The 20,059-nt window shown below is 39.8% G+C and overlaps 1 protein-coding gene across 1 annotated transcript in view; it reads right to left on the bottom strand.

The window, feature by feature from the left end:
* Positions 1 to 20,059, bottom strand: part of EXOC4 (exocyst complex component 4) — an 816,823-nt gene that overhangs the window by 53,670 nt on the left and 743,094 nt on the right. Inside the window, exons 15-17 of the mRNA XM_052638352.1 lie at positions 19,536 to 19,677; positions 7,796 to 7,974; positions 4,477 to 4,636 (exon numbers count right to left, since the gene is read on the bottom strand). Coding sequence (XP_052494312.1) covers positions 4,477 to 4,636; positions 7,796 to 7,974; positions 19,536 to 19,677 — 481 coding nt within the window. The remainder of the gene's footprint in view (positions 1 to 4,476; positions 4,637 to 7,795; positions 7,975 to 19,535; positions 19,678 to 20,059) is intronic.

The following is a 20,059-nucleotide window of genomic DNA, read 5'->3' as shown; positions in this document are numbered from 1 at the left end:
CTTCCAATCCCTTAACAAATCCTGTTATCTCTACTTTTAAAATATATCCTAATCTGTCCATTTCTTAGCCTCTCCACTGCTACAATTGTGGTTTGAATCACCACTATTTTTCACCCAGATTATTGCAATAGTTTTTCTAACAGATCCTTCTGTTTCTGCCCTTGTCTGTAATTTCCCCTCCTCAGGAAAAACAGAAAATCATCTATTTTCCACATAGCAGCCAGAGTGACTCTTTTATAAGTCAGATCATGGCATTCTTCTGTTTCAATTCTTCTAATAGCTTCCAACCTCAAAGTAAAGGCCAGTGTTATTACTGGTCTTCAAGATCTCAGCTTCTTTGATTAAATCTGTGACTCATCTCTTATTCTTTCCTTGTTTATTTACTTCAGCTTTACTGGCCTTTCTCCTGTCTTTAAATGCGAAACACATGCCTCTTTCTAGTTCTCTGCTCCTAGTGCTCCCTTCCTCAGAAGCTCCTCTATATATTTACATGACCTACTCTTCCTTTAGGTCTTTCCTCAAATGTTACCATCTCATTAAGAACTTCCCTGAACACTCAAAATCACAAATTACCTTCATTATATCTGAATACACTCTATTCTTCTTAACATCTAATTTTTCACCATAGCACGTATCATCAACTGGCATACTTTGTATTTTACTTGTTTATTAGCTTGTCTCTCTTGCCCATAATAATATAAATTCCACAAGGGTAGGACCTAGAGAGGATGCACACTCAATAAACATTTGTTGAATGAATGAGTAAAAGGATGAGGACACTTCCTTATGTGTTAGGACCTCACCACATCCTGAACCTTAGCTTTCATTTCCTTATCTGTGCCAGATTAAATAATGAGAGAGATATCAGTCTAAAGAAAACCAAAAAGACCACAGCATCAAGCAGAGATAATAGAGGTAACAGGAGAGATAAAGGAGAAAAGAGGCAACTGTAATGAGAGAGACCAATACAAAAGGGTAATGTGTGAAGAGATGGAAGTACTAGGAGGAAAATTCTGGGATTTTTTTCCCCCCAACAATGGCTTCACTTGAACTATAAAGGCTGCCAGATTCATTACCCTGGGGATGGAAGTACTCATTCAGACTTCTCCAGTTACTCCTGACTAGTGGGTTGCTTTGAAGCACGTGACAGTTCAGGGTAAGATGTGCTTTGATTAAGGCAATTAAAGAGCACACTCATAGTGGCCTTCCACTTTCTAGCTAGTCTGTAGTGATTTTCCAGGACAATGCCTCTTTTTGAGCCTGAAAATCAACGGTTGGGTCAAAAGGGTCAAAACCATAGCAGAGATCATTACCATAGGGGACAGGGTTTCTCAGCAGTTCTGGTCATATTATGGGTTATTTTGAGCCTTTGCTCACCCAAGATTTATTCCTATTAGAGATTAGTTGGACCAAAGGTGTGTACGAAGAAAGAGACAACAGTACCATGAGTAGAAGAGTTAACATAAACGGAATGAGTCCGGATGTCTCATTTCTTTTTTTTGGAAGAGTGTTCTATTTTCCACTGGTCAGGAAGGCTGTGAAAGCAAAAAGCTACAAAAGCCTTGCAACTTCTTGTTAAGTAAATTTTCTGACACATGGCAACTAGTGATTAATTACTACATTAGAAGATAACATTTCTATAGAGGTTTGCTGGAAATACAGATGTTGTCTATGCTTGATTAGACATTGCTTAAGGAATGCTGAGACACACTGTTGCAGTCTACTATTTCTGGCTATTTTGGTATCAACTCTTATGTTTATTTTACATCACTTCACATTCAGTAGAATTGATGGAACCCATTTCACAAAACCTGTCCCTACCAAAATCAAGAACAGGACAAAAGAAAAACAAAAAAACAAGGCTGTAAAGTGTATTTAGTACATGTGTATGTAGGAGAGCAAGAGAAAATGAAGGAGAAAGAGCCTGTGAACAGTTAGGGATGTAGTGTTCTTTCTTGTAACACTTTCTAGAAAGAAAGAATTGCAAAGGAGATGCTCTGTTTCTCAACAGCCTATAAGAAAATGATCTCACATCAGCTGGTTAAAATGTTCAGGATGTTAAACTAGACTTTGCCATTATCCAAGCTCCTTACCACAAAAATAAGCCTTGCTCTGATACCTAGTCATTCATCCAGTATACAAAGTGAGCACTTACTCTGGTTCACACACTGAGGAAACAGAAAATTTCCTGGAGCTTACAAGTCTAGTAAAGATGCGTCTTTCTGAACTGTGATCAGGACGGAATCATCTAGAGCTATATACTTAGGCTAGCCTATCTCCTCTCAAAATCCATGAACAGTAATGAGAGCAGTATCTCTCCCAAGTGGTCATCTTTTAGCTTATAGCCGCTTCCTTGGATATCGCTCCCAAATCCAACAGTGACAGGCATGGCTTCGTTGAAGAAATGCTTTGCTGGTACATGGCCCATCCATGTCAACCTCAACACTGCCCAGTCATCATTTCACTATTCAGATGCTAGGGTTTTTAGCATGTGTGCAGGCCCCATAGTGTCTGTCAAAAGCTGTGTTAATTTACTTACTTCAGCAAAATAAAAAAAAAAAATCATTTAAAAAAGGATGATTGAATTTAGGAATTATATTCCTCGGAGAATTAGTAATGCTTCTCTGTATCCCTCAGGCCTCTGTGTTCTTAACTTCCCATTTTCAATGTTATTATGAATAGACTAATTCAATAATGAGATCATTCCCCATAAGGGAGGCCAAATAAATGCAGCATTCAGTCACACCTGGTTTCCCTAATCTGAGCAGGGAACGCTTTCCACCGAATTTAGCCTAAGAGAGGGAATGTAATGAACACACACAGTCAAACAGAAAGAAAACGACAGAGAAGAAGGACAGAAAAGCAGAACAACAGGGTAGCAATGGAACAAATGAGTGACAACTTGGAGAAGAAAGGTGAAAGTGAAGATGTATGGCTATATGACTTCAAGACAAAGATCCTAGCATGCATGTCTTAATGACTGTCAAAGTAACACAGCATTTCATTATCCCCAGAAATTTCTCAAGAATTATTTCAAATTTTATTAAACTTCTTCAGGAATCAAAAAGTCAAGTGGAAAGACACAGAAATACTAAATTAAGAGGCAGGAGCATGCTGGACTATTAAAAACAAAAAACTTCCCAGCAATAAAGGGGTTCATGGAAAAAGTCATCCAGGTATAATCAGCAATAAAACACCAACACCATGATCGTCATCCATCCTCTTCAAAACTTCTAAAGTTTTCATTAAAGCCCCAAAGATCCACTGACTAGAATTGGGAACACGTGTACACCCGTGGCAGATTCATGTTGATGTATGGCAAAACCAATACAATATTGTAAAGTAATTAGCCTCCAATCAAAATAAATAAATTTAAATTTAAAAAAAAGAAAAAAAAAGAGAAAGGTATGAGTAGCGTTGAGACCACATAAACAGAGAAGATTAACTCTTACATCTGAAAAAAAGTATTACAAGGAAACCCTAAAAACTGAGATCAGCAAACCCTGAAAAGAGAAAGTCCAAACACTGTTTTAAAAAAATAACCCTCAGTTACATGAAGGAATAGCATGGAGAGTGATGAGTAACCATTTTCTCCCCAACGAAAGGAAGAAGAGGGGATGGATTTCAACTGGGAAAGATAGATGAGATGAAGAAATAGATTCGTGTAAAAATACATTCAATACATGTTATTTATAATGAGAGAATATGTAAAAAATCCCAATGTCTACAAATCTGCACATATTAATAATCAGATAAATAAATTATGATTTACTTACCCCATGAAACATTTGTTCAGGCATTAAAAAGAATATTTTCAAGGGACATTAATGGATATGGGAAAAACCATGTTTTCAAAGGTTACTAATGATATAGGAAAACACAAATTAAATGAATAGAAAACCCATTAATAATTTTGTAAAGAGAAATGATACACATGCCCACGAATGAGACTCACCTGTACACACAGCACGTGCATAAAAACCAGGAGAAAGTATATCAAATATCGCATTTTTAGATTAAAAGTTTATGAGTGATGTTTATATTTTTCTTTGTATTTTATGTTACATATTTTATGCAATGAGCACACATTACTTTTACAATTAGAAAACAAAGTTACTGAAGTTCTGTAGTAAAAGACCTTAGGTTAGACAATAGGAAAAATTACCAGTTTCACAGTCATTAAACATCCAATAGAATTTTATAGACTTACTTCCCTATTACCAAAGGACATCTGTTAGTTCCATTTTTTATCCTTTTCAAAAACTGAGGTATAATTGACATATTAGTTTCAGAGGTACAGTGTAATAATTCAATATATGGATATATTGTGAAAAGATCACTGCAACAAGTTTAATTAACATCCATCACTTCTGTTTAATTTTTAAACTAGCTTTTTAATGATTAAGAATTCATTTTTATTAATGATTTGGTAGAATGCTTTGGAATACAAACTGAGTCCGATCTACCCTCTCTTACCTTGCAACATCCAGGTCTGCCTCCCGTGACATGGTGATGTTGGTCAAATTCTGCTGCAGGACAAAAATGTTCCTACACATTTTCTTGATGCCAGACTCATTGATGCGCCGGAAGTACTGGGCCCCATTAATAAGGATGCAGGAGATCAGGTGTCCCAGGCCTGAGGGGTGAGCACAGGGTGATGGGGAGGGAGGAGGCAGATTAACGCCATCTTGAAGAAACGGACACACAGGATTCCTCTCTCTACTCCTCAGAAAATGTAAGTGACTGAAGAAAACCTAGCTCTGATGGCTGGACCGCCTGATCTTACAATGATTCTGGAGTAGTTAGATACTGTCCAAGGAGTTACCAGTGGGGACACTTCATGCTGGTACATCCACGGTTTCTGTACTGCCATATGCAGCTAAAGCCACATGCCAAGGCTTAAGAGTAGATGCTGGATTGTTTTAAATTACTGTGTAAAACTTCTGTTTTTCCTGTTGAGCTATTTTAAAGCAGAGTACCCCATATGTAAATACTATCATCTGTTTAGCCTCCTTTTCCTCCTACAAAACAGGTAGGGGGTTGTACTTTTGGCTCAGAAGTTGACTGGGAACCTATGTAAATAAAAGTAAATCAATAAGAAATTGGATTCTTGGCATTAATGGTAACATACCCCAACACTGACAATGGAGTACATTTCTAAAGGAGTAACGGGAGAGAATGTCATTAGGAACAAAGTGGAAGGGAAAGCAGATCACACATGAACTGCTGAGCTCACACAAGACTCCTGGGCAGTTTGCAGAGGTCTCGTTAAGTGAGTTGTTCTCACTGTCTTAAGGTCTGTGAAATTCGACAAATTGCTGGTTAGGATGTCAACAAACTAAGAGATCCCATTTCAGGTTATCTTAGGTAATGAAGTTGAGGAATGTTGGTTCAGAACAACCCGAGGAACATGTGGGTTACCATTTTTAGAAGTTAGATTTTAATTCTAAATGCTTGGAACTAAGTAAACCTCTCTTCCTCTTTCTTCTCTTATTCTTACAAAGTTGGACTCTGGCAAGATATTTTCTCAGAAATCTGAAGTTAGTCTGACTAGTTGAGAATAGTCTACTATTTTTGTCTCAGGGTGTAACTTCAGGTTCAAAGGCTCCTTCTGTCTTCAAAACAAGTTTTCCCTTGATTAAGATACATGTAGGAAAAGGACAGGAGAAGGCAACATCTCTTGCTTCAGCTGCTGCTGTTGCTGCTAAGTCGCTTCAGTCGTGTCCGACTCTGTGCGACCCCACAGACGGCAGCTCACTAGGCTCCTCTGTCCCTGAGATTCTCCAGGCAAGAGCACTGGAGTGGGTTGCCATTTCCTTCTTCAATGCATGAAAGTGAAAAGTGAAAGTGAAGTCGCTTCGTCGTGTTCAACTCTTAGCGACCCCATGGACTGCAGCCCACCAGGCTCCCCCATCCCTGGGATTTTCCAGGCAAGAGTACTGGAGTGGGGTGCCATTGCCTTCTCCACTGCTTCAGCTGCACTCACCCAATGTTGCTTCAAGATGACAAATTAGCTACTCTTCTAAGGTGAAGTAAAAAGATTTTCACTCAAAGGGACAGAAACACACACGTGGATTTTACATTTAAAGCTAGACAATTTATGTGAAAAATCTCTGTAGGTTCTTTTGTTATGATGCCCTTGAGCCCATAACTTCAGGCAGAATTTTGTTCTGCAGTGGTTTAATGTGGTCTGCTCTAAGCGCAGGCTATGAGGTGATGCACTGGTTATCGAGAATAAAAAATAGATTACAGAAATAAATGTATATAATAATTAAGCATGATAAATTATAATAATAAACCAGTTAAAAGTTGGTCTGCTTTGTATTATCACTATACAACCAGGAATTTTAAACAATATCTGTGATTAAATACACCCCTTAAAAAATAATAAAATATTTCTCTTTGCCACACCAAGAAGACTGAGACCACTGTCACCTCCCCCACTGGGGAAATTCAATAATATGCCCTTGAATTTAGAAAGAGATATGACAGGGGACAGCTAGCTTTTTAGGTAGGAAATTTCCAATTTATGATTTTTTTTTTAGTTAAAATCTCTTCTGTGTCAGAGGATTATACCTCTATTGTTTCCCAGAAGGATTAGATGTCAAGAAATGTCTGGTCCAAATGAGAGGAAAACTCTGGGATGTGAATGGTGACATGTGGGACTTGGAAGAGCCAGTGTCAAAAGCCAGACAGGAATTCTGTGGTTAGGAGAGTGATTCTTAGATGGGTGCTATACTGTTAAGATAGACAGTATGACTGCAGTCCCCAGGACACAGAGCCTTGGGGCTGATGAACCTTTTTCTTTTTTATCACTTACACGTTCTGGCCAAAGTCTTTCAGGAACATTCCCTTTCAGAACACATCTTCCTCACTATGACATAATTTAATGGGAAAACAGGATTTTTTTTTTGCAGGGGTGGGGAGGTGGGGGGTGGGTCCTGCATTTGCTAGAACAGAATCACTTCATAAAGCAAGACATGGTCATGCATTGACACTTTCTTTCCATCTTCAGGCTGCCACAGTCCTTTGCACTAAGTACCTTCTTAACTTGTTTTAAGTTACACTGGCTCAATTCTGTGAGACACCAGAGATACTTTTGGCCCCAGGGTCTATGTACAAACTAACCGAAACAAGAGAAAAGGGGGTATAATTGGAAGTCTTAAAAGAGGGTCCTTTGCAGGAATTCATCACGCAAATGATTTGGCTGGCGGCTCATTTTTCTGAATGTTGATGGCAAACACCTTTGGACAGTACTGCTGTTCACACCCTTCCTTGCTTTCTTCACTCTGAAGGCTTTTATGGATGCAGACTTCTCAGAACTGCAGCTCATCAGTGGTTTCTGTTTTCTCTTCAGACAAGAATTCATCCTCTGAAAGAAAACTTCCCCTTCCAGTGATAATTTTAGCCAATGAGGGGATCTCTCAGGGTTCTCTTCTTATTGCGTGTGTTTCTTTTTCCTTTATGAGCTCCTCTTGAGTTAATTTGTGGTCCACGCCACACACTTACCCAGCTCTCATGAGTGGTGTGTCAAGGAGGCAGCCGGGCTGCCATCTGCCTCATCTTGGATTAAATCTCCTCATCAAGAAAGAGCAGATGGCAGCCATATTGTTGCCTACCTAGCCATACACAGAGAGGCTAGGTATTGCTGCTTTAATCCAAAAGGCAAAAAACAAACACAAAAAAAAATAAAAAAGCTTTTTCTACAAGTTTTGAGCTTTAGTAATAGAGAAAATCAGGAAAACGTTCCCCCTTCTTTCCTCCCAAACTCTCAGGGACAGGGGCAGGGTCTGACCTTCAAATATGTACTGGAGCTTGTGCTGCTGGAGGCTGGCACTCATGGCTTCTTCAATGGCGCTGATGTCTTTATTGAGCTTCACCACCAGCGAGTCATAGTCCATGCTTTCCACATTCGCGACAATGGCGTAGTTCCCCTCCTTCGCGAGAGGGATGAGATAGTGGAAACAGTGAACCCTGGAAGAGAGAGAGATGGGGGAAAGAAGTTAGCAATGATTCTTCCTGATGAAAACAACCCTCCTCTTGTGACAGAGCACCCGAATATTTAAGACAGCAGTGGCCCTTTAAATTTTTATGCATCCTTCCCCCTCTTCACCAGAAAGCTATCTTACATACATACATACATACATACATACATACGTACATAAAGTCGCTCAGTCATGTCCGACTCTTTGCGACCCCATGTACTGCAGCCCACCAGACTCCTCTGTCCATGGGATTCTCCAGGCAAGAATACTGGAGTGGGTTGCCATTTCCTTCTCCAGGGGATCTTCCCGACCCAGGAATCAAACCCAGGTCTCCCGCATTGCAGGCAGACACAGGCAGACGCTTTAACCTCTGAGCCACCAGGAAGCCCAGAAAGCTATCTTAGTTATTTCATAGAAAAATTGAGTGATCTTGAGCAAGTCAGCTTCTGTGATCCTCCCTTGTTTAATCCACACATTGAGGGTGATGAATAGATAAGTGAAAAAATCTTTCCTGTGACAAGATTGCTTGCACATAGTGAAAAGTATTCTCTTTCAACGATACTGTTGCAGTGAAAATGAGAGGCAGAGGTCACAGATCTCTGAAACTTTGGTTTCCATTGTCATTTGCTAGCTGCTTGACTTTAGGCAAGTTACTTTTTAATCTCTCCACCTCAGTTATCTTATCTGTGAAATGGGGATGATAACAACACATACCTCACAGGGTGCTCTGAGGAACTACTACACAGAAAGGCACAGGGGGTAGCGCTATTATCATATTTATTATTGTTACTCTATTACTTAAGCAAAACGTTGACTGAATGTGTGTGAATTTGTTAGAAGGTGTGAAAATATAAGACAGTTTGTGCCATTTAAAATGCCATGGCTTAATGGGGACAACCAAGAAAAAACAAGCAAAAGAGGATGGTTTTTTACTCAGAAGCACGTTGTACCCAGGGTATCACGGGAGTGTGCAGAGGGTATTAGGAAAGGTTCAGGACAGGAGCTGATACTTGTCTTAGAAGACACATCTGAGTGAGCTTGAGGGAACAGCGCATTCCTATGTTGAAATCAGTCAGTCTGAACATGTGCAACTCTTGGGTTCTTTTTGGTAGGTATCATTAACTGTCAAGAAGTCTGAGATGGGGAAGGATTGGCTACTCCATAACCTTTCTATTAAGCTGCAGTGAAAGCACATTTCAGGCCAGATTGTTCTACCACAGTTCATTTCAGCTGCTCAGTCGTGTCCGACTCTTTGCGACCCCATGAACTGGAGCACGCCAGGCCTCCCTGTCCATCACCAACTCCCGGAGTTCACTCAGACTCACGTCCATCGAGTCGGTGATGCCATCCAGTCATCTCATCCTCTGTCGTCCCCTTCTCCTCCTGCCCCCAATCCCTCTCAGCATCAGGGTCTTTTCCAATGAGTCAACTCTTTGCATGAGGTGGCCAAAGTATTGGAGTTTCAGTCCTTCCAATGAACACCCAGGACTGGCCACCCACACATACAGGTATTTACTAAAAACAAATATACAACCATCCCACCCCTCCCCCATCCACTGGCAGGTATAGATCAAAAAGGTTTGTTCTGTAAGTTTAGTGATTGTTTTCCGTGCTCTGTCTGATCTTGACAGGAAAGGTTTACTGGAAGTAGACAGGATGATAATCCAGAGTCGGGATTCTATTATGCTTAGAGCTGGCATCAGGTAATGAGAATATGCCTAAACAAATGGCCACAGCCTTGAACATCAGCCCTAATATTGCAACCACAGGCTTAATCATCATCTTGGTGACAGACAATTTACAAACAGTAAATTCACCTTTCTAGTGTACAGTTTTATGAGTTTTGATAAATGCAACCAGTTTTATAAGCATCACCATAATCAAATTATAGAACAATTCCGTCACTCCCAGAACTCCATTGTGCCACCCTGCAGTCAACCTCTACCCCAAGGCTCTTGCAACTACAAATCTATTTTTTGTCCCCACAGTTTTGTCTCTTCTGGAAAGCCATATATATGCAGTTACGTAGCATGTAGCCTCTGGGGTTTAGTGTCTTTCAGTCTGCCTCAAACATCTGAGATTTATCCATGCTGCTGTCCATTCCTTGTTATTGCTGCGTGGCCTCCTGCCTATGAATGTGCCACGCTTTAACCATCACCAGCTGACATCAGGGTTGTTTCTTGTTTGCAGTGATTATGAATTAATCAGCTTCACATATAGGTTTTTGTGTAAATATAATTTTCTCTTTTTCTTGGGAAAATATCTAGAAGTGGGATTGCTGCATTGTACGGTAAGTGTACATTTAATTTTGTAAGAAACCACCAAGTTGTTTTCCAAAGGAGCTGCGCCACTTTGCTTTCCTACTAGCAATGTACCAGAGTTCCAGTCGCTCTGCATTCTCACCAGCACTTTTTGTTGTTAGCTTTTTTTTTTTTATAAATAGCTTTGTGGAGGTATAACTGGCATTAAATGATTATAAGATATTTAGTGTACATCATGGCAACTTGATATATGTATACACTGTGAAAGGATTCCCTTCATCTAGATAATTAATACATCCATCACGTCACATATTTATCCTTCCTTTTAAAAAAAAAATGAGAACATTTAAGTACTACCCTGTCAACAAATTTCAATTATACAGTACAGTGTTATCAAGTACAGTCATCCTGGTTTACATTAGATCCTCAGACCTTATTTATCTTACAGCTGAGATTTGTAGCCTTTTACCAACCACTTCCTATTTCTCTCATCCTCTAGCCACCACTTTTCTTCTCTGTTTCCGCAATTTCCTAAAAAAAGATTTGACATATAAGTGATGCCATGCAGTAGTTGCCTTTCTCTTTGTCTAGCTTATTTCTTCTAGAATACTGCCCTCAAGTGTTGTCAGTTTAAAAGAAAAATTTTTTTTTTTTAGTCATTTTAATAGATGTACAGTGGTGTCTCACTGGGGCTTTAGTTTGCATTTTACTAGTGACTAATGATGTTGGACACATTTTCATATGTTTATTTGCCATCCATACATCTTTGTATTCCTATCACTTGCCTAAATTTTTGTTGAGCTGTTTATTTTCTTATTATTAAGTATTGAGGGTTTTTTATATGAGCTGAAAAGAAAGTGTTAGTCACTCAGTTGTGTCTGACTCTTTGTGACCCCATGAAGTGTAGCCCACCAGGCTCCTCTGTCTATGGAGTTCTCCAGCCAAGAATACTGGAATGGGTTGCCACTCCCTTCTCCAGACCCAGGGATTGAACCTGGGTCTCCTGCATTACAGGCAGATTTTTTACCATCTGAGCCACCAGGGTAGCAAGTTATCAGACATGCATTTTGTAAATATTTCTTCCCAATCTTTGGCTTGTCTTTTCATCTTAACAATGTCTTTCAAAGAATGGTTTTAAATTTTGATGAAGTTCAATTTAATCATTTTTTTTCTTTTATGGATGGTACTCTAGGGGTTAGCTTTAAGAAAACTTTGCCCAATCAAAGTTACAAAGATTTCTTCCTGTATTTTCTTCTAGGATTTTTACAGTTTGAAGTTTTACACTTAGATGTATGATCCATTTTAAAGTAAGTTTTGCATAGGATGTGCTATATTTTTATAATCTGTTCATTTAAGGAAATCCAAATATCTTGACTATCAGTGTGTTTTTATGATAGGTGATCACTTTAACAGTTACTAAAAACTAAAGATTCATTTTTCCAGTAAAAACTCATTCTGACATTCATATGCTTGAAGTGTATGGTTTTGATCAGGATACCAGTAACTGCATGTTACAGTCCTTCCAGAATGAGACATTTTTGATAAAATGAAAATTGAACAACCCTGGAGTGGGATTCATGCCTGGGGAAATCGACTGCTATTTCACAGTTGAAATTTAAACCAAGTAACTCTTCGTTGAAAATAAAATCAAGTCATCAATGCTAAAATACTTTCACAGTCAACTACAGACATTACCACCTCAGACAATGAGGCTTCTCAGGTCTCTCAGTGGTAAAGAGTCCGGCTGTCAGTGCAGGAGGCCTGGAGTCCATCCCTGGGTTGACAAGATCTCCCGGAGAAGGAAATGGCAACCCACTCCAGTATTCCTGCTGGGAAAATCCCATGGACAGAGGAGACTGGTGAGCTATGGTCCATGGGGCTGAAAACAGTCGGACACGATTGAGTGACTGAGCGCGCATTCACGCCTCAGACAACGGGAAGACCATGTGCAATGGCATGAGCATGTGAATGGAGGACAGTTTTAAGGACTGACCAGAAGTTCCTTCCAGTACATAGAGATGACATGACAGAGGCATGAGGTGAGCTTGGGGAGGTGGTCAGGGACCATGTTGTCATAAGATTGAGGTCATCTAAACAGGATTTTAAGAGGTGAAACAATATAATCAGATATGAGTTTTGGCAAGATGATTTGGCACAGCATAAAGAGTAAATTAATGGTATAGAATGATAGAAACTAGAAGTAGAGACTGCTTAGGAAATTACTATGAATTGGAGGTGTTTATGAGATACTGGACGTCCCTGGTGGATCAGACAGTAAAGAACCTGCCTACAATGCAGGAGACTCGGGTTCAATTCCTTGGTTGGGAAGATCCCTTGGGGAACGGCATGGCAACCCACTCCAGTATTCTGGCCTGGAAAAGCCCATGGACAGAAGAGCCTGGCGGGCTACAGTCCGTGGGGTTGCAAAGAGTCAGACACGACTGAGCGACTAACACTTTCATGAGATACTGAAGTGAATGGCAGAGAGGAGAGGGAAAAACTATTTTGAAGCACAACCTTCCTCTCCCCAAATGATCAGAGATGAAAAAGAACTTAAAAGTCACTGGCAAATATCAAGTTCAGAAAAAGTGGGTTTTTTTCCTTTGGAATTCTGGCATGTTGTTGCTGACCTTAACATGACTTTGGCATTAATATTTTTTCTGCAAATATTGCTGATTACACAGCAGGATGGTTGGTTTTCAGAAAGTGCACACTTAGGATCCCAACAGCGACAGGCAGTTACTGCTGAACCCACTTAGAACCCTCCTGATGGTGAGAGAAATCAGCTGATAAAGGTGACATTCTTAGCATCTCAGACTGAAATGGCAACTTAATTATCCTCTTCTAAAGTTCAAATAGGGGGAAAAAACCAAAAACCAAAAAACCTCAACCATTTTTAATGGTCTCACCATGTCTTTCATCTCTTGGGGTTGTCACATGCCTTATGCTTCAAACTGTATAAAAAAAGCACTGCTCAGTGGTTAAATGTGACCTACACGGACACAGGTAAAATGTCATATGTCCTTCAAAACAGAATCTACTGGCTTTGAGAGTATTTTTGGTTTGAACTTTAACAATGTTCAAGAAAAAACTGGGCTATGGATGTAAAAATATTTGGGGGAACAAGACAAATTTTTGGTATTTGAAGTTGTTTTAGACTTCTTGCTAGCCTTTGCCATTAATTGAGGCCCCCCTGTCCTTTTTCTGTCCTGGCTTCTTGGGTAAAAGTGCCAGGGAGTGCCAAACCAGCCACTTCTTCATTGCACCAGCTCCAGGACCACAGGTCCTAAGCTGATTCTCCTTTACAACCGGATGGGAACAAAACTAACTTTAGCTGATTACGATGACAAGGATGATTTCGGGCCATGCAGTCTTTGTACCTCTTAAGTACAGGGTTAGCCAAAAAGTTCGTTTGGGTCTTTCTGTAACAGCTTACAGAAAAACTCAAACGACTTTTTTGGCCAATCCAATCCATATGGTGGACTGTGAGTTCCAAACCAATTCACTGTCTTTGATGAGTAGCATGTTTTGTTTGGCGAACCTGCACTTATTTTATCTGGGTTTGATTTCAAACCAGCTAAATCTCCAGAGTCACTGAAGTTTTTACTGAACACTTATTATACAACAGGACTGTTACAGGTTCTAGAGCCAGAGCAATGAATGAGGCACACCTGACTCCTGCTTCCCAGGTGCTAAAAGTTGCTCCCACAGTCACGCACTGTGGGTACCCATAGCCCTTAGCCATCTCCTCTATTGTAGCACTGGACTACTACAGTAACGATTTACTTGAGGTTCGCCTTATTCATTTTCTACCATTAACTGTACAAACAAACAAAATCTTGTTACTGTGACAAGGAATGAATAAAGTATGCCAACATTCACTATCTGAGCCATACATGGAATGCTCTGTCTCGTTTTTTGTACCATACTTAAGAAAAAGCGAAGACAATCTGGAGCACATTCATAGGAAAGCAACCTGAATGTTGAAACCATGTTAAAAGAAGATATAAGAAAATTTAATTTGGAAAAAACAAACATATTTAATGTTTTCATTTACAGTCAAGTAAAGATAATTCTGCACCCAGGACTCTAAAACTCAGTCTTTTTTTTTGTAATTTAGTCTTAAAATGATCCTTTTTCTATTTTTAAATTAATGAGGAAGGAGATATGGCAATAGATGTTACAGCATTGAATGGTTTCTTATAAAGTTAATTAGTAAATAACTAAAATATGCTTAACATTATTAAAAATACTATTGCCAAGATGTACAAAAATTTTAAAAAGCAGGTTAGAGGTTAAGGATTAAAATGATCTTACTCAAATGCCTTGAAAATATCACACTTTAAATTAACTACACTACCAGCTGATAATTCCAAATGAAGAACACATCGCGTACACACGCAATCAATAGCATAAATTCTAGGAGCTGTGATGGTAATTAATTTGATGGTTTGCTGCACAACCCAGGTAACAGAGGCATCAGAGTATTACTGTTTTTTTTTCTCATCAACTGCATTTATCTATTCACAGAAAATATCTGATTTATTTCACTGTCAGCTGGTAAATAAATAGAAAATAAATCTAAAAATTATCATAAAATCAGAAAGCATAGAGGAATAGTCTTTAATTCTAAACAACTGAATGTAAGAAATAAGAATAAAAATAATGCTGAGTAAATAGACTCCAAATCAACAATGCTACTTCTCTTACCCTACTCAAAGGTCTTCACAAGCAATAAGCAAGTAATTCACTGGACATGATAATAAAGAATGAAAGAAGTAAGTAGCATACAAAAGAAGTGACATTAACAACACATTATCAGTGAGCTTTGCCTAAGCACACCTCCAAGATAGCCAAGTTCTACCTGGAGCCCAAACATACAAACCAAAATCCTATGTACATTTTGAAAACCCAAGTCTACTAAAGACTCCAAACAAAAAGACAATACTCTATCAACTTTAATAATGTCTCATGGTGATATAGAAGAAAATATATTACTGTACACTTTATGATTCTGGTATTTCAAAAGCATATATCTAGCTGTCTATTTGACATTGGTACCAAGATGTCTAATTAACATCTCAAACCAGATGTCACCAAAATGGAATTCTTGATTTCCACCTCTCCCCGAGTGTTACTCATCCCTCAGCCTTTGTCACTCCATAGCCTTGGCATCCACAGTTGCTCTGGCCCCAAAGCTGGTGGTTTTCCGGGAGTCCTTTCTTTCTCTCAGCTGCCACCAGTTCTATACCCAGTCCCATCTATCAATAACTGTTATCAGCTCTACCTCGAGAATATGTCCCAATTTCAACACTTTCCACGCCTTCACCTCTGTCACTCTGGTGCTCATACCTGGTCTCAACGAATCCCTCTGCTTTCATTCATATTTCTCCCTGCAATTTTTTTTCCCCATACAATAGCCAGAATGACCTAAAACTGTGAATGAGTGAATGAATGAATGAATATCTCTCCCTGGCTTAAAACTTTCCTATAAATTTTTGATGCACTTAGAACAAAATCTGAGTCTCATAGGAAAAGGAGTGTGTCAAGGCTGTATATTGTCACCCTGCTTATTTAACTTCTATGCAGAGAACATCATGAGAAATGCTGGGCTGGAGGAAGCACAAGCTGGAATCAAGGTTACCAGGAGAAATATCAATAACCTCAGATATGCAGATGACACCACCCTTATGGCAGAAAGCAAAGAGGAACTAAAGAGCCTCTTGATGAAAGTGAAAGAGGAGAGTGAAAAAGGATCATGGCATCTGATCCCATCACTTCATGGCAAATAGATGGGGAAACAGTGGAAACAGTGGCTGACTTTATTTTTCTGGGCTCCAAAATCACTGCAGATGGTGCCTGTAGCCATAAAATTAAAAGACGCTTACTCCTTCAAAGGAAAGCTATGACCAACCTAGACAGCATATTAAAAAGCAGAGACATCACTTTGCCAACAAAGGTCTATCTAGTCAAGGCTATGGTTTTTCCAGTGGTCATGTATGGATGTGAGAGTTGGACTGTGAAGAAAGCTGAGTGCAGAAGAATTGATGCTTTTGAACTGTGGTGTTGGAGAAGACTCTTGAGAGTCCCTTGGACTGCAAGGAGATCCAACCAGTCCATCCTAAAGGTGATCAGTCCTGGGTGTTCATTGGAAGGACTGATGTTGAAGGTAAAACTCCAATACTTTGGCCACCTCATGCGAAGAGCTGACTCATTTGAAAAGGCCCTGATGCTGGGAGGGATTGAGGGCAGGAGGAGAAGGGGATGACAGAGGATGAGATGGTTGGATGGCATCACCAACTCAACAGACATGGGTTTGGATGGACTCCGGGAGTTGGTGATGGACAGGGAGGCTTGGCATGCTGTGGTTCATGGGGTTGCAAAGAGTCGAACACGACTGAGCGACTGAACTGAACTGAAGATCCTATAATGGGTTGGATTCCATGACCCACATGATCAGGCTCTAGCCTGCTTCTTTCCTTTCAGTCCTCTCATCTTCTTGTTTACTGAGTTATAGTCATACTGGAGTCTTCTCTGTTCTGCAAATCTGCCACCTCAGGATCTTGTGAGTACCCCTCCCTCTGCCTGAAACTCTTTTCCATAAGGTCTTTGTACAGATGACTCCTCCTTAGTACCTTGTCACAATTTCCCTGACTACTTTATATAAAACATATAAAATTACCTAACCTGACTCTCTAGTAAACCTCAGCCATTCTTTGCACTGTCCAGTATGATAATGCTATCTACACATGGCTACTGTGCAGCTGAAATGAGACTAGTCCAAATTTAGATGTGCCATAAGATATCATAGATTTCAAGGGTATAGGATGAAAAATGTAAACTATCTCATTAATAATTTGTGTGTGAATTCCAAATTAAAATGATAATATTTTGGATATACTGGGTTGGATAAAATATGATTCATTAAGATCACGCGTTTCTATTTTTTTAAAGGTAACTATTAGACTATTTAAATTATTTATGTGGTCCATGTAGTCAAAGCTATGGTTTTTCCAGTAGTCATGTATGGATGTGAGAGTTGTATTATAAAGAAAGCTGAGTGCCAAAGAATTGCTTTTCAACTGTGGTGTTGGAGAAGACTCTTGAGAGTCCCTTGGACTACAAGGAGATCCAACCAGTTCATCCTAAAGGAGATCAGTCCTGGGTGTTCATTGGAAGGACTGATGCTGAAGCTGAAACTCCAATACTTGCGCCACCTGATTCGAACAGTTGACTCATTTGAAAAGACCCTGATGCTGGGAAAGATTGAAGGGGACGACAGAGGATGAGATGGTTGGATGGCATCACTGACTCAATGGACATGAGTTTGGGTAAATTCCAGGAGTTGGTGATGGACAAAGAGGCCTGGCGTGCTGCAGTCCATGGGGTCGCAAAGAGTCGAACACGACTTAGTGGCTGAACTGAACTGAACTGATGTGGTTCACATGTATAGCTTACTTTATATTTCTATTTGATAGCACCATTTAATTCCATTCTGCTATTGTTTTTGCTTTTCTTAGTTACACTAATCTGAAATTTTCCTTTGTATTTATTCATTGGCTGTTTACCCAATAAGAATGTAGCTCTATGTGAGCAGAGACCTTGAGTGTTGTTTTCAATGCTGTTTCCCAATTCTTAGAACACTTAATATATATTTAATTGAATGAATAAATAAATGATTGGAGACTTCCTAGTCTTTTCTTCCTACCATTTCCATAGGTGTGATAATAGAGTCTAGACAGATAATAGATAATAAACTAATCACAGTATTTTACACTTCAGGGGAAGAAACAAGAGCCCAGCAATATCACATCTTAGAAATTATTTTCTTGAATTATGATTGAACTTAATTCCTTCGATTGGGTTTTAAGTTCCTAAAGGAAGGAGTCACAGTTCTTTCATCTGTACACTCCTTTCTTGATTAACAGAGTACCATAATAAAAATATCAATGGCAATAAAGTCACCATAGTCGAAAAGCTACCACATAGCGAGCACTTACTCTGTGGCAGGCACTGCACTTATTATTTTATTTAAAAAGTCCCTGCAGGTATGTGAGACACAGATGTATAGAACACTCTTTTGGACTCTGTGGGAGAGGGAGAGGGTGAGATGATTTGGCAGAATGGCACTGAAACATGTATAATATCATATATGAAATGAATTGCCAGTCCAGGTTCGATGCAGGATACGATGCTTGGGGCTGGTGGACTGAGATGACCCAGAAGGATGGTATGGGGAGAGAGGTGGGAGGGGGCTTCAGGATGGGGAACACGTGTACACCCATGGTGGATTCATGTTGATGTATGGCAAAACCAATACAATATTGTAAGTAATTAGCCTCCAATTAAAATAAATAAATTTATATTTTTAAAAAACACCCTGCAGATGGTGACTGCAGCCATGAAATTAAAAGACGCTTACTCCTTGCAAGGAAAGTTATGACCAACCTAGACAGCACATTCAAAAGCAGAGATATTACTTTGCCAACAAAGGTCTGTCTAGTCAAGGCTATGGTTTTTCCAGTGGTCATGTATGGATGTGAGAGTTGGACTGTGAAGAAAGCTGAGCACTGAAGAATTGATGCTTTTGAACTGTGGTGTTGGAGAAGACTCTTGAGAGTCCTTTAGACTGCAAGGAGATCCAACTAGTCCGTCCTAAAGGAGACCAGTCCTGGGTGTTCATTGGAAGGACTGATGCTGAGGCCGAAACTCCAATACTTTGGCCACCTGATGCGAAGAGTTGACTCACTGGAAAAGACCCTGATGCTGGGAGGGATTGGGGGCAGGAGGAGAAGGGGACAACAGAAGATGAGATGGTTGGACGGCATCACCTAATCGATGCACGTGAGTTTGGGTGAACTCTGGGAGTTGGTGATGGACAGGGAGGCCTGGTGTGCTGCAGTTCATGGGGTTGCAAAGAGTCGGACATGACTGAGTGACTGAACTGAACTGAAGTTAGAAATTATTGTCTTTATTTTTAAGAGGAGGAAACTGAATTAGTCAAGTTAATTAAGTTACTTAAGATGGCCTATCCAACCCATATAGATATTCTGATCCAGACCACTTCTGATGTCATGGGCCATGCAAACTCCAAACCACCATATTCACAATCCATCATGTACTTAAAACCTAACAGTGACTGAATAACACTAAAAATCACTTTCAGTATCAAAAAAGAACAACATCCATAATACGAACAAAAATGGATGGTGACACTCCACGGAAAGAAGTGAGTGATTTATGACCCACAGTGCATTTAAATCACGAAGTCTTGTACTTGAAGTCATACCTGACTTCCAGGTGTAGGACCAGCAAGCAGCGGTCAGCCATATCCTGGAAAGACTTGGCAAGTTCGCTCAGCGTCTGCATAATCTGCTCTGACACGGGAGGGAGATCAACGTTCACATGGTTATCTGGAGCAGGAGACAGATCTGCAGAAAGAGGTGAGGACGAAACACCCATCATTTCATTAGACGCCTGCAGAGATATTTCGAAATGACATATGATTTTGTTGTTCATCATGTTGTTTTTATCAATTTGGCTAATGCTAGTGTTGGCAGCATCAGACACTCAAGACAAGATAGACTATTTCTGTATTTGATTAAACATAGAAGCCCAGAGGATTGTCTTGCATCAATTCACAGAATGACAGAAACAGAAACTCAGATTTGGAAGTGAATTCAGTCATCTGGCCCAACCATGTGGTCTATGCTTGTGTTATTTGTACATCTTCACGTGGCTGTTCAGCTCCTGGTTGCACACCCAGGAGCATTTGGTTGCATACAAATGTTTGTGACAGGAAGGCTAGCTAGG

The sequence above is a fragment of the Budorcas taxicolor genome, chromosome 4, assembly GCF_023091745.1.
Source record: "Budorcas taxicolor isolate Tak-1 chromosome 4, Takin1.1, whole genome shotgun sequence".
NCBI classification, from domain to species: Eukaryota; Metazoa; Chordata; class Mammalia; order Artiodactyla; family Bovidae; genus Budorcas; species Budorcas taxicolor.
The sequence above is the reverse complement of the archived record's forward strand: the minus strand, read 5'-3'. Positions and strand labels throughout refer to the sequence as shown.